Below are 18,362 nucleotides of genomic sequence, written 5' to 3' on the forward strand. Positions count from 1 at the left end.
CAAAAAAATTCAGAACTACATCCACCATTATTTTCAGAGTACGACACTGGTACAGATGTTTAAAGTTTTTAATATACTGTGTGTGTGTGTGTGTGTGTGTATATATATATTTTTTTTACAAATAAATTATAAGTCTTTTTATGAACTTTTGAAATACAGATATACTGCATTATACTGGATTTCACAGATAATCTTAAAAATCTTTCATGTTTCCATACCTTTTGCATTTGGCATGCTCATTTGATTCTATAGGAATCACAAAAACTACAGTCAAACCCACAATGCTGAAACAATCAGACAAAGCGTGGATGATACCTCTGAGTGTTGAAGTTACCAGTGTTTTTTTTTTATTTTTTTATTATTATTATTATTATTTATGCCCAATACATGACAAAGAAATAAAGTTACTCATTCAACGTTTTGATTTTTCAAATCATGATACAACAGGTAATTTTGCAATAATTCAGAGCACTAAAGTATAAACATGACATATATATACTGTGTAACACAATGAAGTGTGTGGTATGTGCCCAAAAGTGCATCTTGTTAATGGCGAGTAGAGTGGAGCTATCAGATGAAGCCAATGCGTACAGACACTGATTCAGTGTTAGAAGACCAGTACCTCTGTGAGAAACCGTGGATGAAGTAAAAACTGCATTTCTGTTAGAATCTCTATTCAGTAAAATCTCTATTCAAATTAGTGACGTCGCTGGTTGGCTTCCCATTTCCTGTTGCCTTGTAGTAGTGTACAGAAAATAAAAATAAATAAAATAAAAACGTGATTTTATTTAGGTAAGAATATTGATTTATACTGGATCTCAATCATAAATATTTCAATTTATTATTTAAAAGAGGATAACCATTAAGCAGACGTGATCAGCAACATCAAACAATGCACAATGTACAGGCACAAACACGTCTATCTGTTTTAAGAGATAAAAACTATAATGGAAATTAAAGGACACTTGAAGATCAAGGCTCGATGCTGATGATTTAATGCTGATGATCATGGTACAATATTTTGCATGATTAAGTAACTGTTATAAATGTATCGTTGCGTCTAAATGTTCTTAATGTACACAGCATATTTTACTGGTACACATCTTCACATCACTATTTACATGTTCATAATTACCAACTGCTCGAGAACTCATATTAAATTAAAATTTAAATGGCATCTAAACAGTTCAAAGAAATGTTGGTCAACTTGAAGACCAGAGACTCCCAAATGTGAGCACTAGCGCTGGAAAAAACTCTGGCTCGTTAAGTTTGCTGTGTGTACATATTTTGACACCTGGACCAACACCTTGAAACAGCAGCATGTTTCCTTCACCTGTTCATTGTTGATGTGTCTGAGCCCTGGCTTTTCTTCATTTTAAAAAGACATTTGGAATATTTTGGGTACAAATTGGCAAGACGTTTGAGATTTTTATTTTTACTGCAAGATATAATGATCACATTATCCTCTCGTGCCATTGAATGCATGTACTATATTAACACATAATTACATTTATATGACATTATTACAACATTGTAGTTACAATTGTGTCCCATCTGCAAAAATGGAGGTATTTCCATGGCCTGGAAAACTCTGTGTTACTGAATGACATTCTATGCCTTAAATGAGCAGTATACTTCTCAAGTGACTGAAAAAAGGCGAGAGTGTTAATTTGAAAGTTAATAAATAAAAGGCTGATTAAAAACAATTCCCCAATAATGATTTTTAGCATTTGTTTTCTTCTCTTTCTGGCAACAACCAATTTTTATATTATTAGTTCTACAACTACATTGTTTTTTCTTCAACTGGAGCACTGGATCAGACAAAAATAAAATAACAATAACGCAAGAGTCCCTTTACCTAAAGAATCATTTTTACATTGATAAGACCTTGGGACAAATAACTTACATGAACGGTAATATAACTTTAAAAAAGTATAACACTCTCAATAAATAGTTCTACTATGTACATATGTTGCAAATAGATGCAAATCACTAAATTACCAAAATATAGAAGCAGCAAACATTACAGGCATGAGGTACAGCAAGAAATCCTACGGTGCATACAGTAGAGTGTCAAACGTCCATTGAAAACTTCATTTAACAAACCAGAAAATGCCTTTACACCTGTACCCTTTTGTTGTGGTGGTATAAGAGTAGAATAGTGTACCATAAAAATGGGGATTATATATTTGGTCTAATTCTACTCTAAATAGGCTATTTTGGATTGTGGATCTGTACATAGTGATGAAGAAAAAGTAACAGTGGGAAAAACAGGAGATTAGATCAGGCAGTTGGCCAATGCATTTCTGCAGTTAGCCTCGGTGGCCCAGTCAATAAATTGGCAATTTACTTGACATTCACGATCATTTGGCAACAAGTGGTTGCTGATCAGTCTCTGTCCCTTTAGGCAATGAACGTTGACTATTAGTATCTTGAATACAGTTACATCATTTCATGTTATAGAAACATAATACATTGGTTCTCCCAGGAATACAACAAACAAAATCTTAATACAGTATAATTATAATTCTTGTACTCTCGTGCATTGTATGGTATTTTGGAAGTAACAAACACTGAGTCCAAACCAAATGTCCCCAAGGGGACAATAAAGTACATTCTATTCTATTCTATTCTATTCTATTCTATTCTATTCTATTCTAGTCTTCTATTTGATTTCATACAACTTTTTTTCCTCTCACTATGAAATATTTCCTACACATTTCTTTCTTCTTTGGGTGCTGTTTTTCCTTCATAATAAAATATCCTTCAACCCAACTCCAATACATGAGATGGCTGATACAAACAAAGAAACAAACAAAACAAAATACTCAACTCAAAAGACATTTGTAGCAGAAAAGATGAAAAAAAAAAATGAAAAAAAAAAATGGTTATGCAAAATACATACATACACACAAAGATCTGAAGTCTTTTCACACGTTGAAAAACAGAAATATTAAAGCCAGTTTTCAATGATCCCAAAGTGTTGTTCATACAAATCCAATAAAATCGACAATGTCACATTTGACAGTTGCTCTGATTTTTATGATCAATCAGGCACAAAGCAAGTGTGACCACAATAATCACAGAGGCGTATAATGATATCTTATAGGTAAAAGAAAAAAAAAATCTAATTTTGTCCCTCCTAAATGTTCCTGGCTTACAATAGCAGCAATTTTAGTTTTTACTTTCTTTTAATGGGCTATCCAAAAGTGCAGCAACTGAGGTCATTAATACAAATACTGACTGGTACACTATTTTTTTTTATTCCCCTGTATTATTCCTTATTTATTTATTATTATTATTAGAAATATAAATGACGTAAAATGCACATTTGACACTAAAAGCCCCCAAAAATAACTATCAACTTCGGCCTCTCATTAGGAAGTCTTTATGCTACGCACACATAATGATATGGTTGACTGACTTTCTTCCAGGTCTCTTTTTTTTTCTTAATCATTAATGTCATAAAGTTATATTCTAATTATCATACTTCTACAATTGCACAAAGTGATGCCCATTATTAAAACAGGCAAAACCATAATTAATGCCTTGGCATGTTCCATGCCATTAAAACAGCAATGACAAGTGTTTTCTGTGCCCAATGTAGTAGAAGCAATGTCAAATCACACTATTTTAATTATACCAAAGACAAAGCCTATCAGAAATGGTGCATTACTGTCTAAAGAAATAGCACAATATTATTTACCTTGAACATTTATTGATAGGTATAGACAGTCAAAGGTGCAGTTTCACAGAGGTTAGTTAGTGACTAGTTTGAAATGTTGGTACAGTTGGTAGACAAATATTGTCCACAGTAAGACATTGTTTTGGTTGATTAAGTACTTATTGTATCCATCCAATAAGAATTCTTGATGTTTTATTTCATTTGTTTATGGTTAATTGTTTATGGTTAAGCTATGTCTATGGTTGAGCTATATGTTATTTTCAAAAGCAAGTTGTTTACAGAAAGGTTTTTTGGCAGCTCATCCGAGGCACAAGAAAATGTGCCCGTAACATTTTAACTTCAGTTTCAAAGGGGCCAGCAACACTTAATAGTGGTTAATGCATTGGCACATACTGTATATAGTAATATACTCTTTCGGAAAAGTGTTTTAGACTGGCGTCAAATTGTCTGAGATTATTATACTGTATTTGATGTTAGTTAACAAGTTTTGAGGTACACTGTCTCAAATTAACCTATTGTGAAAGAACCCAACCCATCCCTGTGTATTTACAGTATTATGTAATCAGAGTGAATAATAAAAATAAAATAAAAAACTCTTAATTTGTATCGATTTTAACAAATTAGTGCTGAAATCGGATTAAAAAGGGAATAGTTCACCCAAAATAATTTACTTATGTCGTTCCAGAACATATGCTATTATTTGTGGAACACAAAAGTAGAAATTTTGAAGATTCTTCATGCTCTTCTTTTCCACTTGGCAGTTCATTGTGATCATGTCTGTCAAGCTCCAAAGTTAAACATATTTTTTTAAAAAGCACAATGAAAGTAGTCCATATGACCAACAAGTCTTCTAAAGCCATACAATGGCTTTGTGTGAGGAACTATGTTGTTATTTGCTGAAAATCTTCCCCATGACATTAAATAGTCATGTGGACTGCTTTTATGATAGTTGAGCTTGGCAGTCCTGGTCATTATGAACAGTCATGATGTGAATAAAAGCTGTCTGAAGGTTCTATACAATTTTTATTTTTCACAAATAATAATTAGATTTTTCATAATGATAACTAAATAACAGCATAAGGTGGTTGAATAAATGATGACATTTTTTTATTTGTGGCTGAATTAACTATTTAAATATAATATAATGTCTTTGATGATGGTTTCTACATTCAGGAGTTTGCGTCTATTTAACATACAATCTTAAGCATTATGATATATTCTTGAACACTAGATATTTTTATCACCTTCTGACCAGACATGTTACAATTCTGCACTGGCCCGGTGCTGTAATGGGAGGTTTTATAGTTTATTGACATTGATCAGAGGTAAGTGTTAAGGCAGACTGACTATTTGACACACTACATCATGGCCTGCAGTTTCCTGTTGTCGGTTGTTTGACTAATTAGCAGCAATCGTAGCAGCAACAACAGCAGCCATGCTAACAAAACCAATTTCATTCTCGCCTCGTTTTTGCACTGATCTGTCTGTGTGCTCTCTCTCAAGCGAGTAGTTACTAAAATTAACCACGTATCACACTTATTTCACAGGAAGTAAATAGCCTGCGATGGGAGCTTTGGCTGTTCCCCTTTGACTATTTCTATTCAATACATTTCTGGTGGTTTTGTTCCAGGTACATCCAGAGAAGCGGTTATTAGTCTAAAACTGTCCTTTAAAACAACCTGTGATCATATGATTATTATACACCCAACTGTACAGTCCTTTATCTGTGTTTCTGGACAGCGTCTGCTTCACTAAAGGGACAGGGCGCGCTGCCAACAGGAACAGAGAGAGGGCAGATACAACACTCGCTGTTCCTGGGATGACTAAGGTCACATCCAAAAAAACAAACTTAAACAAAAACAATCCCCATAAACTGTTTTCTGTGCATTCATGCGATGTTTGCAAATTCTGTTTGTCTTCTTTTGAGATTATATTTGTTTGAATTTGTCTGCCTTTGGTCTTAATGCAAAAAAATAAAAAATAAAATAAAAAAAAAAGCTCTCTTATTCACACACACATATGCCATGCATTTCCAGAGCGTTCTCATTACTTTGTCCAGGTTCACTCAAGTCTGTCTGTGTGCGTGCTTTACTTTTATGTTTTGGAGGTCAATGAGAGACATTGATTCTTCTACAGATGACAAAAACACTTAAACCCGCTTTGGTCCTTTCTGGGTTAATGGGACTGGGATCCATTTCCAAGCATAGGACACAGCAGGTAGACTGGACTTGAAAAGGGTGAACAGCTATGAGAGTAGAGGTACACCTGTAAAGCAGCAGCAAATCTAGGAAGAATATCCCAGTCCGTGCACCAGCTCGGTAGACTGTTTCAGCCCAGCGAGTGCAGGTGCTCGCCCTTTCGGTTGTCCAGGGCGTTGGGGTCCCGGCAGGCGCACTCTCTCCGGATATCACAAGACATGGGGAATGGGATCACCTTGGAGGAGAAAAGAAACACATGGTGGTGTAATGTTAAACACAACCCTGACCACATGAAAATGTTCACAGCAACAAACTTATAACAAAAAACGACATCTTGACACTATCTGCAACAACTGTACCGTTGGTCAAGACATGCTCTGCAATTGCCAATGACTTAAAAAATGTATGCCCCCTTTGCTTGGATGGAAAATAGAATTTGAATGTCGTTTGGCACTTGACGTCACAACTGAATGCTGGCAGTGCGTCACTGACACCAGATGCTGCAATGTGGCCTCCCTCAGGGCAGGCCTCAGCTGCTTTTCAGGATAAGATGCATCTCCAGTTGCTCAAAACCAGGACCATATGTGCTGTTCGAATTTGAGCATTCATATAACAATTTGTCTGTAGCCTAAGCAGCTGAACACACTGATTTAATCATGATGTGAATTCATATGTGAAATGATCCCTGTGCACAACAAAGCAGATTTTGTAATTTAAGCATTTAGTACTCGTGTAACGTATAAAATCTTTTACAAACAAACATCCTGCCTTGTACCATAAACCTATGAGCAGGTAAGGGTTCGAGTCAAGGCCAAAATAGATGAAATCAGTATAAGTCAGATAACGTTTGATTGTGGTTAAAAACCCCATGAAATCAAAATTGGCCTTTTATGGCTTTTAGATCACGCTTGAAAGTTAAATATAAGTTATTCCTGAAAGTTATCTATAATTTAATCCTATAAGAATGGATTGGTATATCAAAAAGATTTTTAAAACGATTTGACCAGCATAGTCTGAAGATGATCTAACCCAAATTTGGTGTAGATCTGATAAACATTGTAGGAGGATATGGCTGACCATGGCAAAATTGGTATCACAGTCATTGACAAATAAAGTTGTCAGAGGTGATAAAAATGAGAACACTTTTAAAATCTTGTTTAAAACACATGTGCCAAGTTCTTAGAAATGTAATATTTGTATTCAAGTTTTTTTCATAAATTATTGGAAAACTTTTGAAGCATTTTCTACCAAAAAAAAAAAAAAAAGAAAGAAAAGAAAAAAGACTAAACATCAAGTAAAAGGTATTAAAGTACTTTAGTTGCACATTAAGTACATGAGAATGGACACAATCATTGATTTGACAATACTAAAAAAAAGTTTTCATTCAGTTTTTCAAGGTACATTTTTTTTTTTTTTTTTTTTTTAACTAATATGATTTTTTTCATTAACAATATTCTCTTGGTTACTACGTAACCCTGTTGCCTAAAAAAGGGGGAACAACATGCTGCATCAGAAGCTGACACTAAGGAAGCTCTTAACAGGGGCAGTGACTATGAAACCCTATTCAATCATGCAAATTTGATTGGCTATTGAAACATAGCGCTCCGTCAATGCTGACATCATAATTAGCATCTATGGCTGGAGCCAGCTTCACATCATCAGGAATTTCCAACTGAAGGAAGGGGAGAAGACATCTCTCAGCCCCTAAACAGTTAAAAAAAAGCAGTAGCTGCGGCAGAGCTGCAGGTTCTCTTTTAAGGGAACCAGGGTTATGTAGTAACTAAGACGTTCCCTTTCAAGATGATAACTTCGATGATGCGTCAGAAACTGACACTAAAGGAGCCATATTCAATCACGCAGTAGCGCTGATGTGCAATAAATATTAGTCATTACAGGGAAGTAAAAACCATTCCTGAAGCAACTCCTTCATATTGTAAAATAGGAAGGGGGGTGGAAACAATAAACCAATGGCTCGATGTCATGACAGAGGCACTAGCCACTATGGGTAGTGGGTCACTGCCTCAACACGTAATCCAGGTCAGCTGAAATGAGGAGAGCAGAGCGAAGTCTGGCAAAGGGCTTTGTTACCATGATACTAGCCAACAGGGTAGTGAACCAACGGCTTTTGGCACAATGATACTAGCCGACAGGGTAGTGAAAGATTGTCACTTAAGCTCTCATTCACACCACTGGGTATGAAGAAACCAAATTTCCAACACCAATACTAACCAACTGGTCAATGGTCAACTTTCTTTCTTTGTAAAGAAATGGGAAGAGAGGGAAGATACATGCAGGTTATAAAACCTGTCAGAAGTGTTAGGGAAGCCCAACCTGCAGCCATATATACTGTACAGTATGTCTTCTAGAGACACGCCCTTTGCCAATGCCCAGGAGGACTCCTGGTCGTATTATCTTTTATGCTGTGACGGAACAACATGCCGCTCCCGTGGATCATCCTCGGCCTGCCTCTTTAGAGCACTGGATAGGTCTCGTCCGTAGCAGGCCCAGAAAACCAATCAGCAAAAAAAAAAATCACTTCAAGGTATACAGCTGACTTGTTCAGGGGGCCCTAGCCTGTAGTATGATGTTTAACACCGACTGTGACAACCCAGTTGTGTCAGACGAGCCCCATTTAGAGGCCGGACATGGAGTCTCCACAGCTCTGGCTGAGGATGCCAGATCATGCCACTGGCTTGCTAGAGCAGATCTGACCTCAAATAAATTTTTTATGGGGGAGCATATAGCAGCTCTAACATCTCTGGAAACCAGTGGCTGTTGGGCCATTTTGGTGCCACGAGCAATCCTGTCTCTTTGTCCCCTCTTATCTTGTACAACACTTGGTGTAGCAAGCTGACGGGGGAAAACACATACTTGTGTTTTCGAGGCCATTTGTGAGCAAAGGCATCCAAGTCTAGTGGAGCTTGTGCCATGGAGTACCATAGTCGAAAGAGCATAGAATATGGAGAGGCAAACAGGATGACAAATACCTCCCAAATCCTCTGAACTGTTTGAGGGTGGATTCTCCATTCCCCCGGCCTGGGACCCTGGCATTAGTAGATCTGCTTCGCTATTCAGGTGACTGGGGACATGCATTGCATGTATGGATAGAAGACATAAATCACTCCAGAGGAGAAGTTCGTTCTCCAAGTTCAGCATTGGACAAGACCGTACCTCTCCTTGGAGATTTATATACGCCATGACTGTAGTATTGCCTGTAGGTTGTCAGTACATGATTCCTTTGCACAGTGGACCAAAAGGCTTTCAGAGCCAACAGGACTGCTAACAGTTTGAGGCAATTTATGTGCCACATGCATGCTGCACCTGTCCTAAAGCCAAAATGTCCTTCACACAGGGCTCCCCAGCCTGCGTTGGATGTGTGACAACTATGCATCTGCCTTTCTTGGCGAGTGTCACACCTTGCCAGTGAAACTCGGCTCTCTTCCAAAAAGCTACTTTGGCTAAACAGCGATATGTCACTATGAGGCGATGGTGACCATGGAGCCAAGCATGATGAGGGATCCTCGAGTTGAGCCAGCACTGGAGAGGTCTCATCCATAGCAGGCCCAGCAGGGTGATAGCGGCTCTTGATAGCAGCTCTAGCAGCCATTAAACCCAGCACTCGCTTAAAGTGACACAATAGCAGGGTCCTCCCTTGCTTGAATTCCTACAAGTTTAGGAAAATGGAGTGAATGTGTTTGTCGGCCAAATTGCCAAGTCAAGTTTCATTCTTAGTCATCATCTTGAATGAAGACTTCCTGAGTGTTTGATTCAAGGGTCTCAAGTCCAGTATGGGGAGTAAACCACTGCTCTTTTTGGTGATCAGAAAATAGTTGCAGTTGAAGCCTTTCTGTTCTTCGCCTGTGGGCACATTCTCTATTGTGTCTTTGGCAAGGAGTAGCTGCGTAGGAGCAGCACAACCCACACTGGTATGGTGGAAGAACAAACAACGTTGAACTCTGGCGGCCTCCTTTTGAACACTTACCCTGACTGGATCATGCTCAGTGCCCAGCTGGAAATTCCCGGAAAAACCCACCATGAGTCCAAATGGCCATTCAGAGGACACAGCTGTTGAACTATGCCCTGTGTGTAGAGCACTGCTTACCTTCTTGAGGCAGTCACGCAGTGTAACCAGGTTGGGTAAAGCTTGAAATTTGCCAGTTTTTGTGAAAATGTTTGAGCAATTGCATGGAGGTTTGTAAACTTTATTTGGACATGACAAATATTTGGCACAGAGCAAAAAAAAAAAAAAGAAGACATTATTACACATTCCAGGTCCCAACATAACTTTGCAGAGTGAGCAAGAGGAATATTGCAGGGACACTGAGTAGTGTTCCTGGCCTTTTTTGGAGCCAGTGTAGAATTTTCTGTTCATATAAAACCCACTTTGTAGGTGCCGGGCCATCAGGAATGCTTGGGCCACACTGAAGGAACTGGGATGAGGTCCAAAAAGCACCACCTTCATCTTGGGTGCAGGCCGCTGAGTCTGTCTTTTCACCGGCATCTCTGACTCCACTCTGTGGGACGGCATAGGGTTAGACCTGGCAATGACAGCCAGGTCATTGCCAGGTCTAACCCTATGCCTGTTGTTCAGTTGGATGCTCCCCCCAAGGTAGGGCGTGAGTGAATCAACTAAATTACCACCATAATGTGCCTTGGGAGGATGTGGTTGTAAGATTGGTTTGTGGCGGTAGACCTGAAGGACGCATACTTCCACGTCTCGATTGTACCATGACACAGACTCTTCCTGCGGTTTGCATTCAAGGGTTTGGGCGTATCAGTACAAGGTCCTCCCTTTCAGCCTGTCCTTGTCCCCTCGTGTCTTCACGAAGGTCGCAGAGGCAGCCCTTGCCTCATTAAGGGAAGTGGGCATTCACATCCTCAACTATCTCGATGATTGGCTAATCCTAGCTCACTCTCGGGATGATTGTGTGCACACAGGGACCTGGTGCTCCCACACCTCAGCTGACTAGGGCTTCGGGTCAACTGGGGAAAAAGCAAGCTCCTCCCAGTTCAGAGCATCTCTTTTCTCGGCTTGGAGTTGGACTCAGTCTCAATGATGGCGCGCCTCATGAACGAGCACACACAGTCGGTGCTGACCTGTTTGAAGGCATTCAGGCAGAAGACAGCAGTTCCACTGAAACTGTTTCAGAGGCTCCTGGGGCATATGGCATCCTAGCGGTGACCACTCTGCTCGGGTTGATGCATATGAGACTGCTTCAGCACTGGCTCCAGACTTGAGTCCCAAGATGGGCATGGCGCCGTGAGACACATCGTGTGGCCATCATGCCGGTCTGTCACCGCCTCTTCAGCCCTTGGACCGACCTCACATTTCTACGGGCAGGCGTTCCCCTAAAGCAGGTCTCCAGGTGCATCGTGGTTACGACAGATGCCTCCAAAAAAGGCTGGGGCACTGTATGCAATGGGCACGCAGCTGCCAGCTCCTGGACGGGCCTGCGGCTACATTGGCACATCAACTGCCTCGAGTTGTTGGCAATTCTGCTCGCCCTGTGGAGGTTTCGGCCATTGGTCCAGGGCAAGCATGTATTAGTTCTGACAGACAACACGGCAACGGTGGCATACATCAACCATTAAGGCGGTTTACGCTCCCGTTGTATGTCACAACTCTCCTACCATCTCCTCCTCTGGAGTCAGCAGCACCTCAAGTCGCTGCAAGCCATTCACATCCCGGGCAACCTCAACACTAAAGCGGACGCGCTGTCATGACAGGTTACCCTCAGGGGAGAGTGGAGGCTCCACCCTCAGGTGGTCCAGCTGATTTGGAGTCGATTCAAGCAGGCACAGGTAGACCTGTTTGCTTCCCAAGAATCCTCCCACTGCCCACTCTGGTACGCCCTGACCAAGGCACCTCTCGGTATAGACGCGCTGGCACACAGCTGGCCCCCTGGACTACGCAAATATGCGTTTCCCCCAGTGAGCCTACTTGCGCAGACCCTGTGCAAGGTCAGGGAGGATGAGGAGCAGGTCATCCTGGTAGCACCATACTGACCTCATGCTCCTCGCGACAGCCCCCGCCCCCGGCGAATTCCCCTGAGGAAGGACCTTCTTTCTCAGGGATAGGGCACCATCTGGCACCCACGACTAGACCTCTGGGATCTCCATGTCTGGCCCCTGTACGGGACGTGGAAGACTTGAGTGGCCTACCACCCGCGGTGGTAGACACAATCACTCAGACTAGGGCCCCCTTTATGAGGTGCCTGTATGCCTTGAAGTGGAATCTGTTCGCTAAGTGGTGTTCTTCCCGATGTGAAGACCCCCAGAGATGCACAGTCGGATCGGTGCTTTCCTTCCTGCAGGAGAGGTTGGAAGGTCGGCTGTCCCCCTCCACCTTGAAGGTGTATGTAGCCGCTATAGCGGCACACCACGACACAGTGGATGGTAAGTCCTTAGGGAAGCACGACCTGATCATCAGGTTCCTGAGAGGCGTCAGGAGGTTGAATCCCTTCAGACCGCGCCTCATTCCCTCATGACCTCTCTGTAGTTCTTCAGGGTCTACGGAGAGCCCCCTTTGAGCCCCTGCAGTCAGCTGAGCTTAAGGCACTCTCTTTAAAGACTGCCCTCCTGACTGCGCTCACTTCCATCAAGAGGGTAGGAGACCTGCAAGCATTCTCTGTCAGCGAAACGTGCCTGGATTTCGGTCCAGGCTACTCTCACTTGATCCTGAGACCCTGACCGGGCTATGTGCCCAAGATTCCCACAACCCCTTTTAGGGATCAGGTGGTGAACCTGCAAGCACTGTCCTCAGAGGAGGCAGACCCAGCCCTGACGTTGCTGTGTCCAGTGCACGCTTTACGCATCTATTCGGATTGCACTCAGAGCTTTAGAGTCTCTGAGCAGCTCTTTGCCTGCTTTGGTGGACAGCGGAAAGGAAGCACTGTCTCCAGGCAGAGGATCGCCCACTGGGTCATTGACGCCATAACAATGGCATATCACACCCAGGATGTGCCGCCCCCGGCAGGGCTACGAGCCCATTCTACCAGGAGTGTGGTGACCTCCTGGGCCTTGACCAGTGATGCCTCTCTAACAGACATTTGCAGAGCAGCGGGCTGGGCAACACCCAACACCTTTGCAAGGTTCTACAATCTCCGGGTGGAACCGGTTTCATCCCGTGTAGTGGCAGGCACAAGCAGGTAAGTCCGGGACAGCTGGCCGGGTGTATCGCTTGCGCATAGCGCCTTTCACCTCCCCTGAGCTGAAGACATGTGCTGTTGACTCCCAGTAGTGTTCACAAACTGTGTTCCCTGGATGATTTCCTCCGAGCCCTGTGGAAGATGAATTTGCAGAGAAACTCGCTGCCGGCTCAGTACATGTGCTAACTAAGCCCTGTGCTGGGGTAGGTGCTCCGCATGTGGTTCCCCATAGGTAACCCCATGCAACGTATATCTTCCGCTAATTCGTTTCCCTGTTGGTAAACTGCATCTTCCTTGGGCAGAGGCCCCTCTGCCCCAGTCACCATGTTTGTGGAAACTCCTCTCCCATAGGGTAGGACCTACCATGGGACTTCTCCACATGACATACTTCCGACAAAGCTCGGCAAGACCATGTGACATATTTCCACTCAAAATACCCACCCCCCTCTCTCTGGGTGGGGTTTGGTGTCCACGGTGTCTTCCCCTTGGGAGGGACACCCCCCCGACATAGAGCTGGTGGCACCAGTCGGTTAACAAATTTCACTCTTTTTTTTTGAGGAGAGGAAAAAAGTGAGGATAAGAGGCCACGACTGGGCTAGCCTTTCTCTATCTTTTGGGCAGTCGACTTGTCCCCAAAGGGCCATTTGACACTCATAACAGTATTGGGGGAGGTTACGTATCGGCCTGGCGCGCTGGCTTTGAGGCATACAGTGGTCTGCCCGTCACACACCGGCAGTTCACATAACACAGTTCAGCCAGTTATGGCGTTTCGTTTAGGGACCCCTAGTGTCACTACATCAACACAACATCGAGTGAGTGACAGATAGGGAATGTCCTGGTTACTTGCGTAACCTTCGTTCCCTGATGGAGGGAACGAGATGTTGTGTCCCTCCTGCCACAACATTGGACTACCCGATGAAATGGCCGGGACCTTGTATCGGCTCCTCAGCACAAAACCTGAATGAGTGGTTGCATACCAGCTCCTTTTATACCCGTATGTTCGGGGGAGTGGTATGCCAATTTTCATTGGTCTTTTTTCAAAGACCAGAGGTGTTTCGGGCTCCCAAGAGTGACCCCTAGTGTCACTACATCGACACGTCTCGTTCCCTCCATCAGGGAACGGAGGTTATGCAAGTAACCAGGACGCTTTTATTAAGACTTTATTTTGTATTTTATTTTATTTTTTACTGTCTTTAGGCGGTGACCACATGATATTTTTTACTTTTTTGTCTGAATTTCTGACCCCTCAGAAAATAAAAATATGCTCATCGTAGAAGAGGTGAATTCAAGTTATAATTCTTAATAGATCCGGATATATATTACTGATTATTATTATTATTATTATTATTATACTATTATTGTTCTCAAACTTTGTATGTACATTCAGGGCATGGTGCCAATGATACATACCAAGTTTCGTCTCGATATGGCAAAAGGTTTGCTAAGATAATGCAATTTAGGATGAAACTATATGTGGCCGACTTGTAAAAATTGCTGACATTGGAATTTTTTTTATAACTGTAATCTGTATGGCCCAAGGAATGGGCAGTCTCATGATGCTAGGTCCACTTAATCAAAAGTAATGCAACAATAGCATTTGTTTATATATATATATATATGACCAGTACATAGTACTGTCCCAAAATTGCACAGATGCTAATCAGCAAACTTGTTTGCACGTTACATATAAACAAATTTGATATATCAAAAATGTTTTGCCAGCATGGTCAGAAGATGATCTGCATCAAATTTGGTAAAACTCAGATTAATGGTCTAGCAGGGCAAGAACAAAGTTTTTTGTTTTTCTCTCAGAAAATTTTTAATTGGGGAAATTTTTATCTGAAATAGTCATAAATTGAAACTGACACTCCTATCCATTCAAGTCTGATTATGCCAAGGAATCAAAAGAAAATAGATTTTTTTTTTTTTATTGGTTCAAAAGTTATTAGCATAAACGTAAGTGCATCTTCTGTTTAAATCCCAATTACGAATAAAACTAACAGTTACACATACTATGCACCATTGGTGATTGGCCCCTAAACACGTATTTAAAATAGACCAAAACTATTCATGACTGATCTTGCACTTAGGGACGTACTGATTTTTGTCTAATGAAATGCTCTCTAGAATGAATAGCAAATCATGGTTCATGGTTGGGTCATAAACTCAAGACTATTGGCTATTTAAAAAACAAAAAAGAGGATGAGTCCTTTGATATGTCTCCCTCAAACTTCCTGTTTCAATAGGAAATATATCAACACATGAAAGAAAACTGCACTTGTCAGCTAGACGTTCAGTAATCCAGACAGAAATGGCATATATCTGTAAGAAATGGAAACAAAACATGTCTGTGTGAAGGGAGCTGTCCAAAGCTTTACATATGAAGCCTTTACAAGGATGAACCGGACACATATCAAAATCCCCCTGTGTGGCATTTCCTGTCCAGCCATGTGCCTTCCTTGTCCTTTCATCACAGATTGGCTTTTTTCTAGCTTTTGCTAACAGTGTTTAAAAAAAAAAAAAAAACAGCCTAAGGGGTTGTTCACACAAGACACATCCTTGGATTAAGAACAGCTAGATTAGAGCACAACAGAATTAATCAGAAGGTGCGTTCATAAGAGCATTAACTCTTAACACCATAGCTAACATAAACATTACGCTTGTCCATATGCAAATATGCTTCTTCCAGCCTAAGAATGATTGACTGGTCCATTGTTTTAAAACTGAAATTGATGCATGTCAAACATTTTACCATAATTTGTCTTAAAAAACACAACGCAAGAAGCTGAAGAAAAAAAAAAGAAGACGAGACTCGCCTCAATGACGTCCTTCTAGCACATATAAAATTTGCAGATGGAGCACAAGGATGCGTCCTGTATGAACATCCTATAGGACGGTTTGCTGGTCTTTAGTTGGTTTAGTTGATCTCTCAGTCAGACCAACCTGGTGTTTAGCTGGGAGACCAACTAAGGCTGGTTTAAACAGTTTTTTTCTCAGCAGGGAATACTTTATAGACTATTTTCTCTCCACCCCCATAAAGGTAAGGTATGGCACACTTCCCTTTAAAAAAAATGTCTACCCTCTAGGACTTTACATAACCTCAAACTTTCCCCCTTTCCTTCCCTCACATCTCCACTCCTTACAAGCTTTCACAGTTCTCCTTTAGCACGCTCTCTCTCTTTATATCACCATCAGACTGAGATTGTGGGTGGCAAATTTGACATGGTTTCCGCTGCCCTTGACCCTAGGGTGGCTGGGCCAGCTTCCACATCTGGGGCTCATCGAGGGCACCCCGAGGGTGGTTGAGCATGTCAGCATGGGGCAGAGGCCAGTTCAGCAAACACACACACACTCAAAAGTTCCCTGACAGACCATGTACGTCACAGCCCTGACCCCCCACCTCTGCGGAGCACCAGGCAGAATGCATGTACTGTATGTGACGGTCTGCGGTTAAGGGGAAATAGTATAAGGAGGCTAGGGATCCGGGTGCAGATGGAGCCTTCTAGAACAGACCACGGTGTTGGTCTGCACTGGTACTCAGCTATGGGTTCATATAGACCATGTCTTTTGTAAGACCTTTAACCTTGATTTACTACATTCAAAACAGAGACCGAAGTTGAACGATTACTTACTTTGCCCTTCGTCTTCATGTTTATGATACCAATTAATGGATCTTGAACCATAAGTGACAAGCTTTTGGGCTGCATAATTAATCAAATAAATAATCAAGGTTACAATTAAGGATGCCACAATTAACTAATTGTGAAAAGTGTCAATTACAGAGGCCAATGTAGGATGACTTGAGTCAATATTTAATTTTCTATTTATCATGTTTTTTTGCAGCAGTTGAGCATTGTAACAAATCCCAGACAAGTCCATTGCTTGCTTCTGTGCATAATTATATAAGGTTTTTCATGCCTCTAAAAAGGCCAATGTGAAATTGTCTTCATGTACTGATAAAACAGCTATAAAGTAATGCAGAAACAGTTCTCGATTTGTTTTGGATCTGTAGCCCATGTACTGTAAAAATATAGTATGTGTTTGATCCACCCAAAATAAGTAGTTTAATTTTAACTGAATTAATAATAATAAAAAAAATAATAGCAATTACAATATCAAGGGAAATAACCAGCAATTATGATTTTTGTCATAATTGTGCTGCCCTACAAGCTAACTTTAGTGAAAACCCTAAATATTAGTGCTATACCTTCCAACACAATAATTATTAAATCAGTTCTTCAGATCCCTATATCATTATATCTAGATTCTGTGTGCATTTATATTGTTTTACCTCAATTAATGAAGAAGCTTGTCATCCAAATAAGTACAAACTCTTAAACTGGAATTTCTCTGTGCTGTCAAATGTGCTTCTGTAAGGTGCCAAACCATAATAAGTGAAGCAAACCACATGACAGCAAGTGAAGATTCACGCTCTCTTAAAGACATGCCGGGTCTCTCTCGCCAACGTTGGGTAGATTACTTACTGGGTATAAATTTAATCTGGTACTGATTAAATATTACACGACTAACATTGTAATCAGTTACATAATCTTTCAGATTGCATTTACAGTAGGCAATCCAATCTTATTACTATTATTATTGCATGTCATGTTAAATCAAATAATTAATTTTAAATGTATTAAGTACCATTGAACACTTTAACACTCTTTCATTAAACATTAGTAAACATGAAATTAGTCACTGAGTAAAACAAAAGATATTCAAAGGATGATGAAAACGAACAGTGTATGTTATCCAAAACATGTTTATTTTCGATGCAGGGTGCAAATAGTTAAAGTAACTTGCTATTTTTTATTTTATTTTATTTTTTTAGCATTAATTAATACACTTAATTTCAAACAGAAACCAAATGTTCTGTTTGTATTTGTGGGTAATATTGTGAGCTTTCAATGCAGTGCATTGATTTCGGTACATACATTTAGGAACATTATCAGTAAATTACACACACACGTTATTGTAATGCAGTAAAAAAAAAAAAAAAAAAAAAAAATGCATTCATATAATCCATAATAGTAACTGTAATCTAATTACGCACATTTTAAAATGTTATGTTTTCCAATTACAAGTATTTGATTTTTGTAATCTAATCAAGTATTACATATTTCATGTAATCTGTTACTACCGACTGCCAACGCTGTCTTTTACGATTCAATTATGACATCATAATGCATCGTGATTTCTTCCATCATGTCAAAAAATATGCACACACACAAAAAAAATTAAAAAAAATCAGGTCAAACTCCATTTTCATATCAATTTCCAGTTTCATGCACTTACTAAAATGACTGCATGTACCAAACTATGATTGAT

The 18,362-nt window shown here is 40.6% G+C and overlaps 1 protein-coding gene across 1 annotated transcript in view; it reads right to left on the reverse strand.

The window, feature by feature from the left end:
- Positions 1–965: 965 nt before the first annotated feature.
- Positions 966–18,362, reverse strand: part of pappaa (pregnancy-associated plasma protein A, pappalysin 1a) — a 245,529-nt gene continuing 228,132 nt past the window's right edge. The window contains exon 23 of the mRNA XM_051690455.1: positions 966–6,118. Within this exon, the coding sequence (XP_051546415.1) occupies positions 6,014–6,118 (105 nt within the window). The 3' untranslated portion in view covers positions 966–6,013. The remainder of the gene's footprint in view (positions 6,119–18,362) is intronic.

The sequence above is a fragment of the Myxocyprinus asiaticus genome, chromosome 4 (genome assembly GCF_019703515.2).
Source record: "Myxocyprinus asiaticus isolate MX2 ecotype Aquarium Trade chromosome 4, UBuf_Myxa_2, whole genome shotgun sequence".
Taxonomy (NCBI): Eukaryota; Metazoa; Chordata; class Actinopteri; order Cypriniformes; family Catostomidae; genus Myxocyprinus; species Myxocyprinus asiaticus.